Below are 25,378 nucleotides of genomic sequence, written 5' to 3'. Positions count from 1 at the left end.
TATAGTCCTTATTCTCTCCATACTTCTACACAGCCACCATAATACCTTAGTAAATTTATTAGTAGACATGTATCTCTGGTGTTGTGATTAAGAGCATAGGCTTTGGAATTTAATAGACTGGGTCCTGGCTATCTTAAAGATTATATAACTTTGGGCAAGATACTTAATCTCTCTAACTTCTCTTTCACTATTGGTAAAATGAAAATAATAATGCTACAAAAGTTATAGTGAAGATTAAATTCAATAGTGTACCTAAGCCCTATTACTATGGCTCATAATAGTTCAATGAATGATAACACTAATATTCTCTAGTCAACAACAATAACAAAAATAATGATAATACCACTATGAATATCTTAAAAATCAGGGACTGTATTTCCAGCACCTAGAGAATATGGACCTTGTGAGGGTGTGAAATGATGAGAGATGGGATTAGTGATGCAATTAGAGCCACATTAGGAAGGGTTAAGGAAGTTAGTCTTTATTCTTTAGAAAATGAAGAATAATCAAAGAGTCATATAACACCTAAAACAAAGAGCAAGCTAATGATGATGATATTTATGAGTACCAAATGAGGAAGGCCAAGAGAGCTGCATGGGACTGTGTTAACAACTCATTGAACTTTATGGTGACTGACATTAGTAATACACTCAGGCTATAGTTACATGATGTCAGCTTTTCAGATGAAAAAGGAAAACTTCAGTCAAACATCTGGTTGTTTAGTCTACCCAACATCAAAGACCTGGCTGTTCTGAAACTTTCAGATGTTTGGCTGAATGGTTTAGTTTTCCTCTTCATCTAAGGGGTCTGCTAGACACAATCACTATGATTTTTTGTCAGCTTTAGGCTTGAGGTTTTTTTTTAATTATAAAAACATTTTTATAACAACATAAAAGTAATTTTTTGAAAAGAAAAACAAAACCTCCCTAATTCTACCTCTCTAAAACAATTGGTTTTATTTTTGCATATTTTCTTTATAACATATGAAGTTTACATTGCTTACCCAAGGTGAACATATGTTTGTGTCCTTTTCTTTGCACTTAGTGTTATATTATAGTATTTAAATTTTAATATAAGTCATATTTGAAAATAATTACTATATAATATTATCAACTGTGTGTTAGATGTGTAAGACATGTACTAAATTTTAACAACCTAAGATTGTTGAAAATTTTGTTGCCTCTAATTTTTCATTAAAATGAATAACATTTTGTTTATTGATTTTTCCCTCTAAATAATTTCATTGGATAGCCAGTTACAGGTCAAAAAAAATTTTTTTTGTTTCAATGTAGATTTCTATATTCTAAAGGAATTATATGAATTCATATTGATAACAACAAAAGTTTCCTATTTCAGCACAGTCTTATCAACATTCATATTATGATTTAGTGTTTTTATTTTGGTCAATTGAACTAGTTCTAGTATGATAACATATAATAATATATAATATGCTATATATATTATATGTAATATATATATTTTATACACATAATATGTGTATATTTTAATCTGTATGTGTGCTTATCTTCCCTCTTTTCCAAAACCATCAATAAAATGAGAACAAATGTTTATTTTAATGCTATCAATTCATGAGGAAAGAATGCAGGAGGAGTTGTCAATAGACAAATTTTTAGAAGACGGAAAATCAGTATAGTTGAGAAAGCTGAAGTATATGCTGAGGGGGGATTCCAGTTGGAAGCTACAGAAACGAATAAGGATAAGAATAATATTATATTATTATATATCTTAGTAGATATCAGGCATTATTCTAAGCATTTTACATACATAAACTCATTTAATCTTCACAACATCCTTTGAGGTCGGTACTATTATTTTCACCATTTTACAATTGAGGAAACTGAAGCATGAGGTCAAATAATTTGTCCAAGGTCGCATAGCCAAATTTCAAGCCCAGGCTATCTGGGTTCAAACTCCATTTCCTTAATGACTACGTTGTACTGCCATTTGAGAAAGGCTCAGTGATTTGAGGCACAAGGTATTGTGGAAAGCAGGAATGAGGTGTGGATATTGGTTGAATGTCTGTGTAGAGAGAACTTAGACTTTCAGGTTTCTTCCCCCAGCTCATCCAACCAGGCTAGTATATCTCCCTATCCTGGAAGGAGACCAGAGATTTGATCTATGGAAAAATTGCACCCGTGAGGCTAAAGCCCAGAGAAATTAGGCACTTAGCAGGGGGCGAGAAGTGCCAACAGAAAACAGGGGAATTAAGTGAATGTACACTCACTGAGTGGTGAGAACTTTGCCCCTAGTCCTACTCAGTTTAGAGTACTTGGATAGCCAGGCAGCCATACCTGCCTCTGCTGTTCAAGGGGAGAATCTGGAGAAACGGACCAGCTTCAGAAAAAAGAACTACAGATACTGATATTTTGAGATATCCAGCAAAGTGGTCAGGTAACCTCCCTATTACCCTACAGCAAAGCCACCAGTTGACAATCCCATCTACTCACACAGAGCTTCCACTTCAGGTTTTAGTACCTCACTACTAAATATAAAGGGCTGCAAAATTTCACCAAATATTTGAAGAAAGCCTCCAAAATGGGGGAAGCCCCCCCCAAAAAATCAAGAAATGGAACTCAAAAGAAAACAGACAAACAAGGGAGCTGAAGAAAAAATTTATATGATCATCAATGTACTTAGAAAGAATAGATATTGCATTCATGAAATAAGAGTAGGATATTTTCTTAAGAAAAAAAAGGCATAGGGGCGCCTGGGTGGCACAGCGGTTAAGCGCCTGCCTTCGGCTCAGGGCGTGATCCCGGCGTTATGGGATCGAGCCCCACATCAGGCTCTTCTGCTATGAGCCTGCTTCTTCCTCTCCCGCTCCCCCTGCTTGTGTTCCCTCTCTCGCTGGCTGTCTCTATCTCTGTCAAATAAATAAATAAATAAAATCTTAAAAAAAAAAAAAGAAAAGAAAAAAGGTATAAAGAGAGATTAAGAACTCGTGAAAATTAAAAACATGAAAGCAGAAAACTTTAAAAATCAATAGAAGAGTTGGAAATTAAAATGGAAGAAATCTCCCCCCAAAAACCAAACAGGAAGACAAATAGCTCAACAATAGAAGAGAGAAGAAAACTGGAAGATCAATTCAGGAGATCCACAATCCAAGCAATGTAAGTTTCAAAAAGAGAAAGTAAAGAGATAAAGAAGAAGAAATTATTAAAGAACACAAGAAAAAATTCCCAGAATTTGAAGAACACGTTTTCCATTTGAAAGATATATTAAAGGCTGAGCACAATAAATTTAAAAAAAAGTGTCAGTGTACAACCTTAAGAAATTTCAGGATACCAGGAGATAAAATATGCTTATGCTACCAGGGGAAAATAATGGTATCCTACAAAGTATAGAGAGAGAACCCAAAGGACATGAAGTATCTCAACAAATAATGGAAACTAGAAAAGAAAGTAGCAATGCCTTAAAAGTTCTGTGTCAAAATTAACTTCCAAGCTAGAATTCTATATGCAGAGAACTGCCAGTCAAGCCAGAAGGTAAAATTGAGGCATATTGAAACCAGTCTCCAAAAAAAATTATTTCCCATACCTCTTTTTCAGGAAGCTATCGATAAGATATGTGCCACCAAAATGAGGGAGAAAAAGAGAGAGAAACATGGGACTGGTAAAAAAAAAAAAAAAAAAAAAAAAAGTACATCTACCACAGGAGAGTGGCAAAGAGAATTCTCTGTTATGACAGTAAAGAAGAATGCTAGGGTGGAAACTGTTTAGCATGTTTGAAGATTGGAATAGGAGAATGGAGGGCTCCAGGATGTGTATCTTCAGGAAAATAAATGGAACAGATAAATTATCTCACATATTTGATAATGTAGAAAATAGTGACATAGAGAACAAAGAACAGGAAAAGATAAAATGATTAATATCTCCAGTAAAAAAAAAAAAGTGTACAAGAAAGGAAATGTAACTGTAGTATAGTGCTTAGCTTGGCAGTAAATATACTTACAACAATTCAGAGTGAATTTTGATTTAGTCAAAGATTTTATTTTACATACATACATTAGAGGAAATAGGCGCCTAGAGTGATGAGAGAGGGCTGACCCCTCACTTTTCACAATAGGAATTCAAAAGATAATGTCTAAAGTTGATAAACCAAAAAAAATCAGTATAAGCATATTATCTTTTAATGGAGTAAATACCAGAAGAAATAGGCAAAAGAGTTTGGGGAGGAGGCTTGAGGTTAAGGATAGGAGGAGCTGGAGATCACAGTTTTTCACCATAAGTCTGATAGTATTTTTTGACTTTATAAACAATGTGAATGCATTATTTTGATTACTTTTTAAGTTTTAAAATAATTTTTGATGGTATTTCATTTGCATTTGAATTTCTTTAACTGAAGATTTTTATCATGTGTTCATGTACTGACTACCAGTTATTTAACAAGCATTTATTTATGTGTTAGGTGTCTTGCCTGACACTGGAGATAAATAAATGAACAAAATTAAATCGGTACCCTTAAACAGTTCACAGTACAGGTAAGAGAGAAAGATAGGAAATCACATAGCTATTAAACAGATGACAAGTGCTATCATAGAGAAATATGGAGGGTACTAGAGGAGCAGAGAGAAATGCGTATTTGGCTTTGCCTTGGGAGAGGTGGGTCTGAGCCCATCATAGAGGAGGATAATGGAAGGGAGGGCTTTCCAGGCAAATGGAATTGATGTGAAAAGGGTTGGAGGTGTCAGCAAGTTTCCTTTGTCGTGTTTGTTAAGGCAGGATGTGCAGAATGCAGGATTTGCCTCAGCCTTTGTTCCGTTTTATTTGGGTCGGGTCAAGTTTTGTGGTCTTCTTGGACATTTTAAAATTTGGGAATATGCCTGCTAAAATGCAGCTGGGGTCCTGTGTTTGAGGTAGAAATGATGCAAATAGCTATAAATGGGAAGGCCAGGAAAACACCAAAGTATTCAAACTCTTCTTATATGTGTGTCCTTTAATGGCCTTAGTGTGTTTGATTTGCCTGCCCTGTGTGGACCACTGAATTGTAGGCAGAGTTCCTAACTTTTCAAATTAGGAAAATAAGCGATTTATCCAAGTCTCTCCAAGCAAAACACAGGCCACATTTAATCAACTTTCAAAATTATGCCCATTAGGAACTAGCTATTAGCTATGAAAACAAGTACTAGCTCATATTGCTCATTTCTCTTTCCCCCAACCCCATTACCACCATCCTAGCTCAGGCCTCAATGTCAGACATTACAAATGAGTCCTGACTACTTTCCCTATGCCTCCAGTCTCTTCTATTCAATCCATTTCCCCTTGCAACCAGATTGTCCATTCTAAAATATAGACCTAGACCTAATTGTGGTACTCCTTTGATTAAAAAAATAAAAAAAGAAAAAAGAAAGAAAAAAAAGGAAAGAAAAAAAGAAAAGAAAAGCAACTTCAATGCTTTTCCCCATAACCTAGAGGATCAAGTCCTTTCTAGCATCCCAGGTCTTCCACTACCTGGCCCCAGACTATATTTCTAGCACCCTCACCTACTGTTCTTCTTTCATTCTCCCACCACTTCCTACTACACACACAGAGTGTTCTTTCTCTAAATTTCAGCTTCCCTGAAATGTTATTCTTAGAACACAGGGAACTTTCATACCAGCAAACATTTGCATCAAGCATCTGCATTTGCTTTTCCTCTCTTAAATGACCTTTGGCCCACAAATCTTCTCCCTATCTTAAAACCCAGGTTAAATGTTCCTGCTGATGATTAAAAGCATGATTCTGGTACACCAGGATCCAATCCAGGCTTACAAAATTTGAGACTTGAGTAAATCGCCTAAACTCTCTTTGCTTTAAAAATAATAGTAGAAAGTAATAGTACCTACTTCACAGGGTTGTTGTGAGACATAAATAAGATAATACGCGGGAAACAGAACAATGCCAGGCATATAGTTAGAGCTCAATGAATGTTAGCTCTGCTTTAAAATAACAATAAATGATAAATAAACAAATGAATGAATGAATGGTGCTTGGGTGGCTCAGGCAGTTAAGCGACCAACTCTTGATTTCAGCTCAGGTCATGATCTCACCAGCATGAGAGGGACCCCCAAGTTTGGCTCCATGCTCAGCATGGGGCCTGCTTGAGATTCTTTCCTCTCCTCCTCCCTATCTCTCTCTCTCTCCCTCAAAATAAATAAATAAATAAATAAATAAATAAATAAATAAATAAAATCTTTAAAAAAAGAAAAATAAATAAATACATAAATAATATGTCCTCCTTTCTGAGAGGCTTTACTCATTTCTCCAAGGGAAATTAATCATTTCTTCTATTTCTCCCAAGGAAAGTTAATCATAAGCAGTTTATATTGCTTATGACATTTACTGTCTCATCTCTCCTAATTTATTCAATTTCAAAGAAAATGTTCAAAATGATTTAAAAAAAATAAAGTTATATTCCCTTCTGAAGTCTTTGAAAATGTAGTTTCAGAGCTATTAGACATGGATTCCAATCCTGGATCAGCTACCTACTAATTATGTAATCTTGGACAGGTAACAAAACCTTAGTTTCTATATCTATGAAAAGAGGGATAATATTTTTATCTTACTGAGGATTCAGTGATAATTTTCCTTTCAAGTTCTCCCAGGGTCTGCAGATAAAGCCTAAGACAAGTGGCCAGGCACGTAAGTCTCTTTACCATCTGGCCCTGTCTATCTTTCCAGCTTCATCTCCCCCGTTCTCCCTTGTACTTGCTACTTCAACAATTCTGAAATGCTTGCAATTTCCTAAGCTGTCCAGGTTTTTGAGTTTTTGCACATGCTGTTCATTCTGTCTGGTGTCCTTCCTTTACTTCTACTTACTCAGTTCTTTTTCATCCTTCAAAGCTCATTTAAAAACTTATTGACTACCTAATTATATATAGTCTATATTCCTCTGGTCATTTAACAAGTGTCTAAATGCCATCTGGAATAGTCCAACCACCTTTAACTGCATCAGAACTGAAAATCAGAACCTTTAAGGCCCTTTGAGTTCACCTAACCGAGCCCAACATTGCCCAGGCTGAAGAAGTAGTTCTAGAGAGAAAAGATTGACCCAAAGTAATGGAAATCTCAGTTATCTACTGTTGTGTAACAAACTATCCCAAAGTTTGGTGGCTTAGATCAATAACCATTTCATTATTTCCTACAATTGTGAACGGGAATCCAATCAGGACTAGGTTAGGTGCTTCTTCTGCTCCACATGAAGTCTCCACATGGAGTCAACTGAGGTCGCTCAAAAGGTATTCATTTGGCTTCACTTACATGCTTCAAGGTTTGGCAGAAATGGCTAGAAAGCTGGCTTCATTTGGGCCCCTCTTACCCGACAGACAGTCTCAATGTGATCTCTCCAGCAGGGTACATGGAGGCTCAGGGCTCAAAGAGAAAATGTTGCCTAGAGACAGGAAGTGGAAGTTAACAATCTCTTAAGAGTTGGGCTTGGAAACTAGCACAGTGTCATTTCTACAGTATTCTATTGCTCAAAACAATCTAAAGCCCACCCAGACTCTGGAGGAGGAGACATAACACTTGACAATGGTAAGAGGATCAAAGAATTTACAGCCATCTTTAAACTGTCACCGTCAGTCCTCTGACCACAAATTATTTATATTCTTCCCACATGCAAAATGCATTCACCTCCTCAAAGGACCCGCCCCTCAAAACAGCCCATTATAGCATCAGACCCAGGATTAAGGTCCATGAGCTCATTATCTGAATAAGTTCCAGGTGTGGATGAAGCACCTCAGCTGTAATTCCTCAGCTGTAGCTTCTTGAGCAATTACTTTCAACCTGAAGATCTCTGAACTAAAGAGATAAGTCATCTTCCCCTGATACACCCAACTACAATGGTGACAGGCATAAAATAACTGCAATGGATACTCCAGTAAAAAAGAGAGTGGGGGGGGGGAGAGAGGAATGGAAGCACATAGCAGTCACTGGTGTATAGCAATTCTGAAATCTAGCCAGGCGTGTGTTGCCAGTTCCTTCATTAAGGCCTGGTTCTGCTCCCTGGGAATAAGAGTGTCTGTGACTTTTGGTTTTGCCCTCTGAGTCATCCCTCTTTTTTCCATAACAACAAGTCCATTTTTGTAGTTGAGTAGTTTTCTCAGCCTGCTCTCTGCCACAGCAGACTGGGAGTCCAAAGACCTCTTTTCATTTTGTGATGTCTCTGTCAGTTTCAGGCCAAGCTAATGTAATCCTTTGAAAATTCAGGGAGTTTCCTGTGTATCAAAGTATACTCTACTCCATTATCCAGAAAACACACCCACAAATCTCTTTCAGAGAGCCTTTCTTGACCTTGGGTGCTCTGTGAAGCTGTTGTGGAATGACACACTTAAGACCCTCAGAAAACCTACTGTTTAACATTGAAGGTCAATGAGGCACAGCGTTAAGATGCTTAGAAATAATTTTTTTACCTCTAGGAATAGTTTGTAAAGGATCTATAAGATGCAGCCTTGAATCTTTCTGAGGTCTTAACAAAAGCTTTTACAGGGACGCCTGGGTGGCTCAATCAGTTAAGTGTCTGCCTTCAGTTCAAGGCATGATTCCAGGGTCCTGGGATTAAGTCGTGCCTTGGGCTCTCTGCTCAGCAGGGAGCCTGCTTCTCGCTTTCCCTCCGCCTCTCCCCCTCCTTGTGCTCTCTCTCTGTAAGATAAATACATAAAATCTTTTAAAAAAAGAAAAGATTTTACAGTTGCACCCTTGATTTGTTTTTACCCTGTGACCTTATTTTGTTGGCAGCACTTTGGATTTGACTTGTAACGAGACCATTTATTCCTTTAAGATCCTTGTGCTGGAAATTGGCTAGAAATACTATCCTGGACTCTTCTTTAGTTTACCTCTCTCTTCTCATATTTTATCATAGATAGCTAGAAAAAGTTAGTCAATGCTTTGTAATTTCTGCCTGGAAATCCCCAGTCAGATCCTCAAGTTCATTAGGTATCTTTCTATTTTACATGTTATCATAAATGACCATTTGCCAAACTTTCCTCCAGCTTCCAAACACAATTTCTTGACTATTCTGCCAGTCTTCACCAACAGTCTTCTCCAGCCCATTCCAAATTTCATTAACAGATTCCTCAAGTCCCTTCAAGTCTCCACCCATTGCCTACTCTCAAAGTCAATATCCAGTGTCTTGGGTTTTGTGTTATAGAAGTACTCCATCTCCAGGTATCAGCTTCTGTTCTGGTTATCAGTTGTTGGACTTAATACCTTTTTTAAAAAAATCATTATGTATCTTAATTTTGTGAGTTAATATTTGGCATAAGCTTGGATGACCAATTGATTCTTCTTCTCCACATGGAGTTAAATGGGGTCAGTGGATGGTATTCAGCTGGCAGTTTGGCTAGTCTGGATGATCCTAGATAGCTTCACTCACATGACTGAAGCATTGGCAGGGACAGCTGTAAGACTGGATTCAGCTAAGCCCATCTCCCTTACACAGAAGCTGGGATCAGTCAGACCCTTCTCTCTCCATGTCGTCTCAAAGCCTGTCCATGAGGTACCTCCAGAAGGATGTCAAACATCTTACCTGACACCCAAGTGCTCCAAGGGGCAATGTTCCAAGGGATAGGAAATGAATACTTCTGTTTTTTTAAGTTCCAAGGCTTGGAAACCAGCAGTGTCATTTCTGCCATATTTTATTAGTTAAAACAGTACCAGAGTCTCTACTCAAATTTAGGTAGAAAGGACATAGACACCATCTCTTAATAGGAGGAGCATCAAAGTATTTGTGGCCATATTTTATCTGAAAGAAAGTTAACAGTAAAGCCAAGAATTGAACCCAGATCTTCTGCCTCAGGTGCATGCATGTGTCCTTATAACATTCATTCATTCATTCATTCATGATTCAACAAACATTTCTGGAATAGCCCTGTCTGCTAGGTAATATGTTAGATGCTAAGACTGGACATAAACATAAAAAATATATATAAACTCTATTCTGGGATAGCCCACAGTCTAGTAAAGTCACAGATCATGCTACTTGCTAATAGAGAAGTATGCCAAATGCTGGAGAAACACAAAAGAGGGAGGAAATATCTGCACTGAGTAAGAGGGTGTACCAGGAGGGCTTCCTAAAGAAATGACCTTAGAGCTGAGTTTTAAAGCTGAAGAGAATTTGCTGAGGAGACAATGAAAGACTTTCTAGTCATGAGCCAAGGGGAGGCAGGGTGAGAGAGCATGGTATGTTTGGGAAACATTGAGTTCACATGGTCGTTGTAGAGGATGTGAGAAATGCAAACCACTCAGAAATTATTTAACGTCTTTTCCTAAGGCAGGCAGAGAGATATAAGGAGAAAGTGATTGGAGACTTCAACTTAATGTTTTTCCAGTTGATGAGTCCAAGAGTTGTGACTCCAAAGCTTTTCTTTCTATGTTTCCATATGTAAGCCTCCCACCCCCATTTCTTCATTAAATCATGGCAGTAGGCTTAGAAGAAAGTAGGTCATTTAGTGTTCTATATTTCCTTCCAGCATATAAACTTATTTCAGCATGTGTGCAAGTCTGGGTAACAGACTGTATGTGATGAATACTAATCACATGTCTTTTCATGTGGTTATTTGAAAACTACACATTGAGCCTGACCCTACTGCCTGTTTAAAGTAGAGATTGATGTGGTACAACTGAGAGGTTATTTTACTTGGCATCAGACTCCAGTACACTAAGTCAGTGGCCCATTCCACCACCTATCCTCTGTGATGCCTTTGTGAAAATTAGAAAAAAAGATATCTTCTGGGCAGATACAATCCTACACCAGGTTTCAGTAGCTCAGAAAGTAGAGTAAGGTCTGAATTTTAGTTACCACTTATTTCCTGGCTTGAACACCTTTGTGACATGTACAAGATGTGAAACCCTATGTTCTGGCCTTGCCTGATTATTGGTGTTCCATTGTTAAATTCAGAACAGAGTCTGTGGACACAGACCACAGAAGCTAGCTCCTATTTCCTTCTCCTCACATCCCTTGATTCTAATGTATCATGTGACTTACTATTCAAACACTAAGCAATCATCCTCCTCCTCTGTGCTTATTTTCCTCTCTGAAATCTCCAAGGACTATTCTTTCCCACTCTGGAATATATAGCTCCATTTGTCAGGAATAAGTTTGGCAAGTATAATATTCTATCCATACTTTCACCTGCCTCAGGAAAAGAATTTTTAAAGTTTTTTTTTTCCATACCACAAACCATTTTGAAACACTAATACCAGGAATAAAGGGAAAGAGAGAGAGGAAACATTGTCTACAACCTTGTTTCCTATCAGAATATCATTTCCATTTCTCCACATTACCTTGGTGACCATTGTATACAAGTTCCTAAATTCCAAACTCTGTCAACATGTATGTCATTTTTTCATTGCTTTAATGAGAGAAAACATTTCATTTTCTGTATTTTTTACTAAATGGTATTTCCAAAGAACTTTAAATTCTTCAATTATGCATATACTCAACAAATATTTACATAGTTCCTATAATTTGCTAGGCTCTATTTTAGATGCTGAGGATTCAGTAGTGAAAATGACAAAGACTTTACCCCATGGACTTAATTCTAGTGACAGATACATACAACGAACAATACATACATAGTAAAATATCAAGTGCTATAAAGAAAAACAAAGGCAAGGGACTAGAGAACAATGTTGTAGAGAATGACAATTTTAGAGAATACCTTTTGAAGTGAGTATATGATTATTTAATCATTTTCTTATGATCAAATATTTAGATCACTGTTTCTGAGATTGTTTTTCAGTAAATATATATATTAGCTCCTGGTTGTTGTTGTTTTTTTTTAAGATTTTATTTATTCATTTGACAGAGACAGCCAGCGGGAGAGGGAACACAAGCAGGGGGAGTGGGAGAGGAAGAAGCAGGCTCCTAGCGGAGGAGGGGCTCGATCCCAGAACGCCAGGATCATGCCCTGAGCCGAAGGCAGATGCTTAACAACTGCGCCACCCAGGTGCCCCAGCTCCTGGTTTTTAATGTAAAGATATTGTAATCACCATAATTTATTTTTTAGAGGGCAAAATGTTATCAAGAAAGGATTCTGGAAAGATGGCAAAGTAAGAAGTGCCAAGATTCTGTCTCCCCACGTAGACAACGACTGCATAACAGAATCTGCCTCATATAACTATGTATTTGGAAGTCTAGAGTCTATTGTTGCCTTGCTCACAACTTCCAGGGGAAGACTTAGAAGATAAATTGTGGTGAATTTAAATCAATTTCAACTCAGCACAGTAGCAGCTATCCATCCTCCACCCCCAGTGGCAGGCTGCTGTGCACAAGTACCTGGAGCAGCTTGACCACAGCTTGTGCAAGCCAGGGTGAGCAAAAAGGACCCTGTCCTCCAAATATTGTGGATCTGTGCTCTGGTTGCTGTTTGCTGCTTCTGATCACAGGGGTACAGAGAAAGAAGTGGGCAGCCATTATTGTTGCACCTTCCAGTTGTTGCAAGCTCCTCCCCCTCCAACTAGTGACTTCCAGGGAATTTAAAGGGTTGGTGCCCCTTTATTGCCGCTTATTCATTTCTCTCTTTTCCCCTGACAGAATTGAAGGGAAAAATAGACAATTCTACAACATGGTTGAAGACTTCAATACCCTACTCATAATAATGAATAGGACAACCATTCTAGAAGATGATAAGGAAGGAAATAACAGACAGAAGGATAAGTAAGAAAATAAAGGACTTAATACAATAAACCAACTCCATCTTCTAACAAACATATACAAAACACTTTACCCAACAACAACAGCATACACATTCTTCTTAAGTGCAAATGGGACATTTTTTTAGGGTAGACTATATATTAGGCCACAATTAAGTCTCAGTAGATTTTAAAATATAAATATTGGGCACCTGGGTGGCTCAGTCGGTTAAGTGTCTGCCTTCAAATCAGGTCACGATCCCAGAGTCCCAGGATTGAGTCCCACATCGGGCTCCCTGCTCAGCGAGGAGTCTGCTTCTCCCTTTGCCCGTCACCCTGCTTGTGCTTTCTCTCACTCTGTCTCTCTCTCAAATAAATAAATAAAATCTTTAATATATATATATATTCCTATATATAGGAATATATATATATGTAAACACACACACACATATATATATAAATACTATGCAAAGTGTCTTCTATGGGATGAAATTAGAAATAAAAAACAAAGAAAATTGGAAAGTTCACAAAATTGTATCTATTAAACAATATACATTTATTTATTTATTTATTTATTTATTTATTTAAAGATTTTGTTTATTTATTTGACAGAGACAGCCAGCGAGAGAGGGAACACAAGCAGGGGGAGTGGGAGAGGAAGAAGCAGGCTCCCAAGCCCGATGTGGGGCTCAATCCCAGAACGCTGGGATCACGCCCTGAGCCGAAGGCAGACGCTTAACGACTGCGCCACCCAGGTGCCCGTGAACAATATATTTTTAAACAAACAATAGTTTAAAGAAGAAATCACAAAGGAAATTAGGAAATACTGAGATGAATGACAAACAAAAACACAACATATTAAGAGTTATGGGACTCAGCAAAAGCCGTGTTAAGGGGGAAATTTATAGCTATAAACACATTAAAAAACAAGAAATATCTAAAATCAACAACCTAACCTTACAATTTAAGGAACTAGAAAAAGAGGAACAGATGAAACCCAAAACTAACAGAAAAAAGGAAATAATATAGACCACAGATAAATGAAATAGCGAATACAAAAACAATAAAAAAAATCAATGAAACCAGAAGTTTCAATGAAACCAGAAGATCAACAAAATTGACAAAACTCTCACTAGATGACTAAGGAAAAAGAGAGAAGACTCAAATTACTAAAATCAGAAGTGGAAGTGGCAACATAACTACTGATTCTACAGAAAAAAACGAAGATTATGAAAGTATTATTAGCAAGTGTATATCAACAAGTTGAATAATCTAGATGAAATGGACAAATTACTAGGAAAAAAAAACTACCAAGACTAAATCATGAAGAAACAGAGAATCTGAATAGACCTATAACTAGTAAGGAGATTGAACTCAAAATGAAAAATCTTCCTAGAAAGCAAGCCCTGGGCCTGCCTGATGGCTTCACTGGTGAATTCTATCAAACATTAAAGAACTAATGCCAATCATTCTCAAACTTTTACAAAAAATTGAAGAGGAGGTAAGAATTCCTAACTCATTCTGTAAGGCCAGCATTACCCTGATACCTAAACCAGAAAAAGACATTACAAGAAAATTGTAGGCTAATATGCCTTATGAACATTGATGTAAAAATCCTTTACAAAGTACCAGCAAACCAAATTCAGCCTCATATAAAAGGATTATGCACCACGATCAGGTGCAATTTATCCCTAGAATGTGAGGATTTTTCAATTTGCAAAAAGCAATCAATGTAGTATATCATATTAACAGAATGAAGGAAAAAAACCCACTGATCATCTCAACTGATACAGAAAAAGCATTTGAAAAAATTCAACAAACTTTCATGATAAAAACATTCTGAAAACTAGGAATAGTAGGAAATGACCTCAACATAATAAAAGCCATGTATGAAAAACCCACAGCAAATATCATATTCAATGGTAAAAGACTGAAAGCTTTTCCTTTAAAATCAGGAAAAGGTAAGGATGCCCACTTTCACCACTTCTATTCAACATAGAACTGGAAGATCTAACCAGAGCAATTAGGCAGAAAAAAGAAAGACATCCAAATTGGAAAAGATGAAGTAAAATTATTTCTATTTGCAGATGATATAATCTTATATGTAGAAAACACTAAAGATTACACACACACACACACACACACACACACACAAAACCCTATTACAACTAATTAATAAACTCAGCAAAGTAGTAGGAAACAAAGTCAACACAAAAATCCGTTGCATTTTTATATACAGTTGACCCTTGAACAACATGGGTTTGAACTGAATGGGTCCATTTATACATAGATTTTTTTATAGTACGGTACTATCAATATTTATTTTCTCATGCTTATGATTTTCTTAATAATATTTTGTTTTCTCTAGTTACTTTATTGTAAAAATACAGTATACAATACATATAACATACAAAAATATGTGTTGACTGTTTTATTGGTAAGCCTTCTGGTCAGTAGGCTATTAGTAGTTAAATTTGTGGGGAGTCAAAGTTATATATGCATTTTCAACTGCATGGGGTTGGCAGTCCTAAAACCTGTGCTCTTCAGGGTTCAACTGCATTAACAATGAACAATTTGAAAAGGAAATTACAAAAACAATTTTTTTACAATAGCATCAAAAAGAATAAAATACTTAGGAATTAACCAGGGAGATGAAAGACTAGTACATGAACCTTATAAAACATTGCTAAAGAAATTAAAGAAGAAATAAATAAATGGAAACAATGATGTTCATGGAATGGAAGATTTTGTATTGTTAAAATGTCCTTATTACCCAAAGCAATCTACAGAGTCAATGCAAACCCTACAAAAATCCCAACTACAGTTTTTTATAGAAATAGAAAAAGCCATTTTAAAATTCATATGAAATCACAAGGGACCCCAAATAGCCAAAACAATCTTGAAAAAGAGCTAGAGAACTCACACTTCCTGATTCCCAAACTTACTGTAAATCTACAAAAATTAAAACAGTGTGGTACTGATATAAAGACAGACATATAGACCAATGGACTAGAATAGAGATCCCAGAAATAAAGTCGCACATAATATGATCAAATGATTTTTGACAAGGGTGCCTAGACCATTCAATGGGAAAGGACAGTCTTTTCAAGAAATGGTATTGGGAAAAATGGATATACATAAGCAAAATAATGAATTTGGACCTTTAGCTAACATCGTATTAAAAAAAAAAGCAGCTAACTCAAAATGGATCAAAGACCTAAGTTAGTAAAACTCTTGAAAGAAAACATGGGATAGAACTTCACAACATTGGACTAGCAATGATATCTTAGCTATGACATTAATTACATGTAACAAAAGAAAAAACAAATAGGACTTCATGAAAATTAAAAATTTTTTGCATCAGAAGACACTATCAACAGCATAAAAGGAAAACTACAGAATGGGAGAAAATACTTGCAAATCATACAGCTGATGATAAGGGATTAATAATCAGAATATATAGAGAACTCCTGAAACTCAACAAAAAAACCCAAAACAATCTGATTGAAAAGTAGGCAGAAGACTTGAATAGACCTTTCTTCAAAGAAAAGGAATGGCCAATAAGCACATGAAAAGATACTTAGCATCACTGATCATTCAGGAAATGCAAATCAGAGCTATAATGAGATATCACCTAACACTTATTAGGATGGCTATTGTCAGGAAAACAGAAAACGAGTATTAGCAATGATGAAGAGAAACTGGAACACTTGTGTACAGCAATAAGTGAAGAGTTATTGTTTAATAGGTATAGAGTTTTGATTTTACAAGACGAATAGAGTTATGAGGATGGATTGTGGTGATGGCTGCAAAACAATGTGAATGTGTTTAATACCACTGAAGTGTACACTTAAAAATGGTTAAGATGGTAAATTTTATGTGTATTTTACCACAATAAAAAAAAATTGGAAAAAAAAATTACAAAAATCTAGATATGTTCTATTTGCAGTTTCCCAATGTGTCATGACATTTCTGTCTACTATGCCTTCATCCAAGCTCTCCCTTCTGCTTGAGTTCTTGTCTTCAGTCCTCCCCAGCTGCTCCTAGCCATCCTACAAAGCTCACGTGTCAAGAAGAATTTTTAACCTTCCTAGGCCAAGTTTCCCTTAAACTTTAATGTGCATATAAATCTGAGGGTCATGGTAAAACATACATTCTCATTTACTCAGTCTTAGGTAGGGCCTGAGACATTGCATTTCTAATAAGCTCCTACGTGAATCAGGTAGTGGTGATCTATGGATCACATTTGAGTGGGAAGACTTTAGACTAGCAATTCTCAAACTTTTTGTCTTAGGACCCCTATGTGCTCTTAAAATTTATTGAGGACTCCAATGAGCTTTCGTTTATATAAATTATATCTATCAATATATATCATATTAGAAAATAGAACTGAGGGGCATCTGGGTGGCTCAGTGGGTAAAAGCATCTGCCTTCGGCTCAGGTCATGATCCTAGGATCCTGGAATCAAGCCCTATGTCAGACTCTCTGCTCAAAAAGGACCCTGCTTCTCCCTCTCCCTCTGCCCATGCTCTCTCTTTCTCTCACTCTCTCTCCAATAAATAAATAAAATCTTAAAAACAAAGAAAACTGAGAAATATAAAAAAATATTTAATTCATTTAAAAATAACAATATTAAGCCCCTTATATGTTAGCATAAATAACATCTTTTATTTTTGCAATATCTCTTTAATATCTGGTTTTACTCTATCATAAATGGACAAATACAGCAGGCTTGAAATCTGTAAGGATATAGCTGAACTCAATGGCACCATCAATTAACTGGGTATAATGGATATCTATAGACTACTTTATCCAACAACACCAGAATATACATTCTTCTCAAACTCACATGAAACATTTACCAAGATAGACCACATTCTGGGCTATAAAACATGCCTTATCGAATTTAAAAGAATAGAAATCATACAATGTCTGCTCTAGACCACAACAGAAGTAAACTAGAAATCAATAACAGAAAGATAGCTAGAAAATCCCAAAATATTTAGTGATTAAACAACATACTTCTAACTAACACATGGGTCAAAGAAGAAATCTCAAGAGAAATTAAACAATATTTTGAACTAAATGAAAATGAAAAGAAAACTTAACAAAATTTTTAGGATGCAGCAAAAGCAGTGCTTAGATGGAAATTTATAGCATTGAATGCCTACTTTAAAAAAGAAGAAAGATCTAAAATCAGTCACCTAAGCTTCCATTCTAGGAAACTAGAAAAAGAAGAGCGTATTAAATTCAAAGTAAGCAGAAGAAAATGAATAATAAAAATTAGAGCAGAAATCTATGAATTTGAAAACAGGAAATCAATAGAGAAAATCAATTAAACCAAAAGCTGTTTCTTTGAAAAGATCAAAAAAATCAATAAGCCTCTAGCCAGGCTAACTAAATTACAAAGGGAAAGGACACAAATTGCTAACGTTAGAAATGAAAGAAAGGACACCATTACAGATCCCATGGACATTAACAGAATAGTAAAGTAATACTATGAACAATTCCATGGCCACGAATTTGATAGCATAGGTGAAATTGACCAATTCCTTGAAAGATTCAATCTGCCAAAACTCACACTAGAAGAATTAGACAATATGAATAAACCTAATTAAAGAAATTGAATCAACAATTAATAATGTTCCAAAACAGAAAGCACCAGGCCCAGGTAGGTACCCTGGTGAAATCTACCAAACATTTAAGGAAGAAATTATGCCAATTCTCCACAATTTCTTTCAGAACATAGAGCAGAGAGAATACTTCCTAACCCATTTTATGAGGCAAGCATTACCCTAATATAACACCAAAACCAGACAGAGATTACCAGAAAAGAAAACCCCTGACCAATATTTCTCATGAACATAGATGCAAAAAAATCCTCAAAAGTTAGTTTAAAAGAGTTAGCAAATAGAATCTAACAGTGTATGAAAAAAATTATATACCAAGTGAGATTTTCCCCAGGTATGCAAGGCTGGTCAACAACTGAAAATCAATTAATGCACTTCAGCACATCAACAGGCTAATGAAAAAAATCCCATGATCATATCAATAGGTGCAAAAAAAGCATTTGACAAAATTCAACACTCATACATGATACTCTCAGTAAACTAGGAATAGAGGGAAATTTCCTCAGATTGACAAAGACTATCTACAAAAAAAACCTACAGCTAGCATCATACTAAATGGTGAGAAATTAAAAGCTTTTCACTAAAATAAGGAATAATGTAAGGATAGCTCCTCTCACCACTGCTTTTTAATATCATACCAGAAGTCCTAGATAATGCAATAAAACGAGAAAAGGAATCAAAGATATACAGACTGAGATGGAAGAAATAAGTCTGACTTTGTTCATAGACGACATGATCATTTATGTAAAAAAAATCCAAAAGAATGTACCAGAGAACTCTTGGAACTAATAAGTGACTATAGCAAGATTACAGGACACCAGACTAATACACAAAAGTCAATTGCTTTCCTATATACCAGCAACAAATGGGGAATTTGAAAGTCAAATTGAAATACCATTTACATTAGCAACTCCCCAAAATGAAATACTTACGTATAAAGCTCACAAAATATGTGCAAGACCTATTTGAGGAAAATTACAAAATTCTGATGAATGAAATCAAATAAGAACTAAATAAATGGAGAGATAGTCCATAAGATACTCAATATTTTTAAGATGTCAGTTCTTTCCAACTTGATCTATAGATTCAATGCAATCTCAAACAAAATCCCAACAAGTTATTTTATGGATATCAACACTGATTCTCCATTTTTATGGAGAGGCAAAAGATTCAGAATAACCAACAGATTATTGAAGAAGAGCAAAGTTGGAGGACTGATGCTACCCTACTTCAAGGCTTACTCCAAGGCTATAATAATCGAGACAGTATGGTGTTGGCAAAAGAACGGACGAATAATCAGTTGAACATCATGGAGAGCACAGATAGTCCCACACAAATATAGTCAATAGATCTTTAACGAAGGAGCAAAGGCAAGTAATACAATGGAGTAAAGAGAGTCTTTTCAACAAATGTACTAGAATGGCTACACACCCATGCGCAAAAAAATGAATCTAGACACAAACCTTACACTCTTCACAAAAATTAACTCAGAATGGATTAAATCTAAATGTAAAATGCAAATATATAAAACCCCTAGAAGACAGCATAGAAGAAAATCTACACGACATTAAGGTTTGCAATGACTTTTTAGATACAATGCATGGCACAATACATGAAAGAAAATAGATAAGCTGAATTTCATTAAATTTAAAAATTTCTGCTGTATGAAAGACAGTATCAAGAGGATGAAAAGACAAGACATAGTCTTGAAGGAAATGTTGCAAAAGACATATCTGATAAAGGACTATTCTCTAAGATATATAAAGAGTTCTTAAAACTCAACAACAATATGAACAACCCTCTTTTAAAAAAAATGGAAACCTCACCAATTAAAATATACAGATGGCAAAAAAGCATATGAAAGGAAAATTTCAGGTAAATGGAATTAAACAACAATGAGTTACCACTATACACTTATTAGTATGGCCAAAACCCAGAATACTGACGACAAATTTTGGGGAGGATGTAGAGAAACAGGAGCTCTCTTTCATTGTTGGAGGAGATACAAAATGGTACAGCCACTTTGGAAGACAACTTGGTAGTTTCTTGCAAAACTAAACATATTCTTAACATACAATCCAGCAATTTTGCTCTTTGGTATTTGCCAGAATTAGTTGAAAACTTATGTCTACACAAAAAACTTGCAGACACATTTTTGTGGGAATGTAAAATGGAACAGCTATTATGGAAAACAGTGTCGCAGTTCCTCAGAAAATTAAACATAGAATTACCATGTGATCCAGCAGTTCCACTTATGGGTATATGACTAAAGAATTAAAATCAGGGTCTCAAAGAGATATTTGTATGCCCATGTTCATAGCAGCATGATTCATAATAGCTAAAACGTGGAAGAAACCTGTGCCTATCAGTGGATGAATGGATAAGCAAAGTGTGGTAAACACATACAATGGAATATTATTCAGCCTTAAAGAGGGAGGAAATTCTGTAATGTGATATAATATGGATGAAACTTGAAGCCAGTCACGTAAGGACAAATACTGTGAGATACTTAGTCAAAAATTATAGAGACAGAAAGTAGAATGGTGGTTGCTAGTGGCTGGAAAGAGAGGAGAATGGGAGCTATCGTTTAATGGATAGTTTTGGTTTTACAAGATGAATAAAGATCTGGAGATGGATGGTGGTGATGGTTGCACAATATTATGAATGTATTTAATTCCACTGAACTGTACACTTGAAAATGGCTAAGGTGAGGGATGCCTGCATGGCTTAGTCAGTTAGGCATCCAATCTTGATATCAGCTAAGGTCTTGATCTCATGGTTGTGGATTCAAGCCCACGCTGGCTCCATGATGGGTGTGGAGCCTACTTTAAAAAAATGGTTAAGGTGGTAAATTTTATGTTAAGTGTATTTTACCACAGTAAAAAAATTGGAAAAGAAAACCCTGTGTGTGGATGTTTATAGCAGCTTAATTCAAAATTGCCAAAACTTGGAAACAACTAAGATGTCCTTCAGTGTAAACTATGGGACATTCAGAGAGTGCAATATTATTTAGTGCTAAAAAGAAATGAGTTATCAAGTCATGAACAGACATGGAAGAACCTTAATGCTACATTACTAAGTGAAAGAAGACAATCTGAAAAGGTTCCATGCTGTATGGTTCCAAATATATGACATTTTGGAAAAGGTGAAACTGTGGAGACAGTAAAGAATCAGTGATTTCTAGGGGCAAGAGAGGATGAATAGGTGGAGCATAGACTTTTAGGTCAGTGAAACTATTCTGTATGATGCTATAATGGTAGATATACATCATTATAAATTGGTCCAAACCCATAGAATGTACAACAGCAAGAGTGAACCCTAACATAAGCAAGGATTTTGTGCGTTAGTCATGGGTCATTGTAAACTCATCAGCTGTAACAAACGTACCACTCTGGTGCAGGATGTTGATAATGGGGGAGGTTATGCATGTGTGATGGCAGGTAGTATGTAGTAAGTGTTTGTACTCAAATCTTTCTACTTAATTTTGGTATGAACCTAAAACTTGTCTAAAAAATAAATCTATTTTTTAATAAATCTAGCTCAATAGAAGATACTTTTTCTGCATTAGATTTGCTGTCAGATAAAACCAGAGCCAGACAGAAGATAAAGTAGTGAAGGCAAATTTTATTCAGGAGCCTCACTATAGAACTGGACACTATTCTGAATACAAAAAGGACAAGTACGGATTTATGGGCAAGGAACAGGGTGGGATCAGTGGATAGAAAATTACTAAGAGGAAAGAAACATCAGGGCTAAGAGGAATTCTGGCTAAATCTCCTTGATAGGATTTTTGCTGAAGCCTGGCTAAGGTTGTCAGATACAAAGGTGGGGTTAAACTGACTCAGATAGATTTTTGCTAAAACTGGAATAAGTAGCCCAAGGACAGAACTCAAGTTTAGGGCCTTGAGGACTTTAGAGGAGCTTGACTAGAGTTGGGTCAAGGAGTCTTTGTCACTGCAATAGTCCTGATTATTACTATTTTTGATTTTAAATTATGTTTTGTGATTAGGTCATACTCTAGTCTATAGAGCACTTTACTAGAGCTCCTTTCTAAAGCTGAGTTAGGAAGAAAGATCATTGAATAGCTACTTCTTTACATGTGGATGCCAAAGCCATTCAAGATATCTTCCCCTATTCCCTTGTTTTTATAAACTGAGAAATACCAGGATGAAAAAAGTTGTAGTTCTTTCTCACCTAACAAAGGCAACTGGTATATGATTCAAATTCTGGCTTTAGGCCTGAATAGCCATGTGAATCCATGTTTCTATTCTTGCAAAACGGGAATACCAATATACACGTTTCTGGGCTCTTACATGTCTGGCTCAGACTAGTAAATGCCAGTTATGTCTACATATTTAAAATTGTGTTAAAATATTCATATATAATACGTAGTTATATATAACACAATAATAGATCCCATTTATTTTCTATTGTTACATATGTTCCAACAAAGTGAAATAAAGGACACTACATGAAGAAAGTGGTTTTTAAGGAGGGTCTTAAAAGATGGCTGGAATTCAACAGAAGGAAACAGCATGGCAAAAGGTCAGAGGTGGAAAAGCATCGTGAAAATTGAGGGCATAGCAAGTAGTGTGAAGATGGCTGGAGTGTAGGATGCCTGGTTGGAGTTGGAGTCATATGGGACATAAAGATGGGACCAAAAGGTTCAAGGCCTTCATGCCATGCTAAATTTCTGAACCACAAGTCTATAAATGCTCTCTGGTCACATTTTTCATGGCAGTAGTGTGGAGAATGGATTGACGGTGCAGGAGCAAAGGCTTCATTAAGAAGCTGTTGTAAGAGTTCAAGGAAAATGGCAGTTGGGGGAAAAGAGGAAAATGTCTGAAATTTTTCTCCCAGGAATCCAATGATTTTACTTGTCAAGCTAGAGAATTAAGTAATGATTCTTGGGGGACGCCTGGGTGGCGCAGTTGTTAAGCATCTGCCTTCGGCTCAGGGTGTGATCCCGGGTTCTGGGATTGAGCCCCACATCAGGCTCCTCTGCTAGAAGCCTGCTTCTTCCTCTCCCACTCCGCCTGCTTGTGTTCTCTCTCTCGCTGGCTGTCTCTGTCAAATAAATAAATAAAATCTTTAACAAAAAAAGTAATGATTCTTGAGGTTGTATGGTATTAGGGATCCCATATTTAGGTGGTAGCTATTAACGGGAACAAAGGTAAGTCTTGAGAAAGAGAGAAGGCAGCAAAAGGGCTATATTTAATATGGGATATGAGTTCATTTAAGTAAGTAATTTTGTAGAATAGGGACTCCAAAGTTAGAGTACTCGTGCCCATACCAGTTTAACCAAGTCCTACCCCTAAGAATCTTTTCCGATCCTCACCCAAATGGTCTAATCACTCTCCGTAGGGCTCTCTAAAAACCTTTGGTGGGGGAGGGGGGAGAAGAGGAACTCATCTATTTACTTGGTTTCCCAGCTGGACTCTGGGCTCCATCAGAGACAAGCCAGATGTGGTAAACCAGTTTTCCTAGTGCCGAGCATAGGGTCTTGTGAGGGGAGAAAATAATCAGTAAATGGTGAATAAAAGAAAGGGAGTCAAGACCCACTTCTTGTCTTCTGGGAGCATTCTCATCTTTCTTCTTTCCTTCCTTTGCACACGTTGCTTCTTGGGCTCTTTGTTCATTCAACAAAGAGATCCTACTCTATCTTAGGCAATGTGTCAGGCCGTGCACAGAGGAGGGACAGATGATTCAGCCTGATCAGGTTGTGACAGAGAAAAGCTCAGGAACTAAGAGCACAGAGAAGGCGACTAACCCAGACTGGAGGGTTAGGGGAAAGGAAGTTGAGTTTAGGAAGGACTACTAGGAATAACGATTAGCCTGATGGGAGGTAGGTCTGGAGTGAAGGAGAAGTGAGTTTAGGTCAGAAAAACAATATGGGTAAAGGCCACTGGGAGCAGTCTTCTAAGATAACCAAAAGTACTTTATTTAGACAGCCTGGAGTTTAGAATATTTGAGGGGACAGTGCTGCTAATGAGATGGCAGAAGTAGTCAGATTAGTAAACCATTTAAGAATACTTAGTCACAACAGTCCTAACAGTTTTGGGAAGCCATTGAAGGTTTTAAATGGCGGAGGTTTCAAAAAGATTATTCAACTGTGCAAGTAGTGGATTGGTTCATTAGTGAGCTTGGACTTTATTCTGAAAGGATAAAGGGGAAGAGCCATTTAACATTTTAACAACGGGAGTGACACATTCAGATAAGGGTTTATAAATAGATCACTTGGCAGAAGGCGGTGAGACTACTGTCAGAATGGTGCGCAGGTAAGAGCAGAGACAAGCGGGGAGGGAGAAGTGGAAGTGGGGAGGCACGGGAGACTGGAGAGAGATTTCTGAGTCAGGTACCGTGCCAACTGTCAGAGAAGCAGAAACTGACGCAGCCCCAGGAACAGCTGCCGGAGGCGGGGAGGGGGGCGCGGCCGCGCAGCCGGAGCCGCCCAAGGTTCCCGGCGCCGGGGGCGGGACCAGAGCACGCACGGCGGCGTGACGCAGGACCGCATCTGGCCTCGTTCTGGCCGCCGCCGCCGCTTTGAGGCGGAGTAGGATGAGGCCCGCGGCCGCGGCTCCGGCGTCGGCAGGGGTAGCAGCAGCTGAGGCAGCAGCTGAGGCAGCCGCGACGGCCGCGCCCCCCCCTCCTGACCTGGATTAGGCCCAGCAGCTCCGTGGCCGCCGCCGCCCCGCGGGGGGGCGGGGTGGGGAAGTGCTTCGTCTCCCCGCCCCCCCCCCCATTGCCGCCTCGCAGGAGGCAACCGCCGCGACCCCAGCCGAGCCCGCGGCCCAGCCTTGAGCCCCCAAGTCCGGGGGCTGGCATGAGCGGCCCTTCCGCGGCGCCGGGGGGCGGGGGAGTCGCCGCCGCCTGAGTCCTGGCCTGCCGTCCGACCCCACCTCGCTGACCGAGGCTGACCGCGGAGCGTGCGAACGACCCCGCCACTGCTTTCTTCCTCCCCCAGATCACACATCCTAGCCCCGGAAGATGGGGAACTGCCTCAAATCCCCCACTTCGGATGACATCTCCCTGCTTCACGAGTCTCAGTCTGACCGGGCTAGTTTTGGCGAGGGGACGGAGCCGGATCAGGAGCCGCCGCCGCCATATCAGGTAGGG

General features: G+C 37.7%; 1 protein-coding gene across 1 annotated transcript in view; it reads left to right on the top strand.

Annotated features, from left to right (window-relative positions):
* The first annotated feature begins 24,825 nt into the window (after positions 1–24,825).
* Positions 24,826–25,378, top strand: part of RNF11 (ring finger protein 11) — a 35,538-nt gene continuing 34,985 nt past the window's right edge. Inside the window, exon 1 of the mRNA XM_008699221.2 lies at positions 24,826–25,372. Coding sequence (XP_008697443.1) covers positions 25,250–25,372 — 123 coding nt within the window. The 5' untranslated portion in view covers positions 24,826–25,249. The remainder of the gene's footprint in view (positions 25,373–25,378) is intronic.

Source organism: Ursus maritimus, unplaced genomic scaffold, assembly GCF_017311325.1.
Source record: "Ursus maritimus isolate PB19 unplaced genomic scaffold, ASM1731132v1 scaffold_12, whole genome shotgun sequence".
In the NCBI taxonomy this organism is placed as follows: domain Eukaryota; kingdom Metazoa; phylum Chordata; class Mammalia; order Carnivora; family Ursidae; genus Ursus; species Ursus maritimus.
This window is presented reverse-complemented; position numbering and strand designations above follow the sequence as displayed.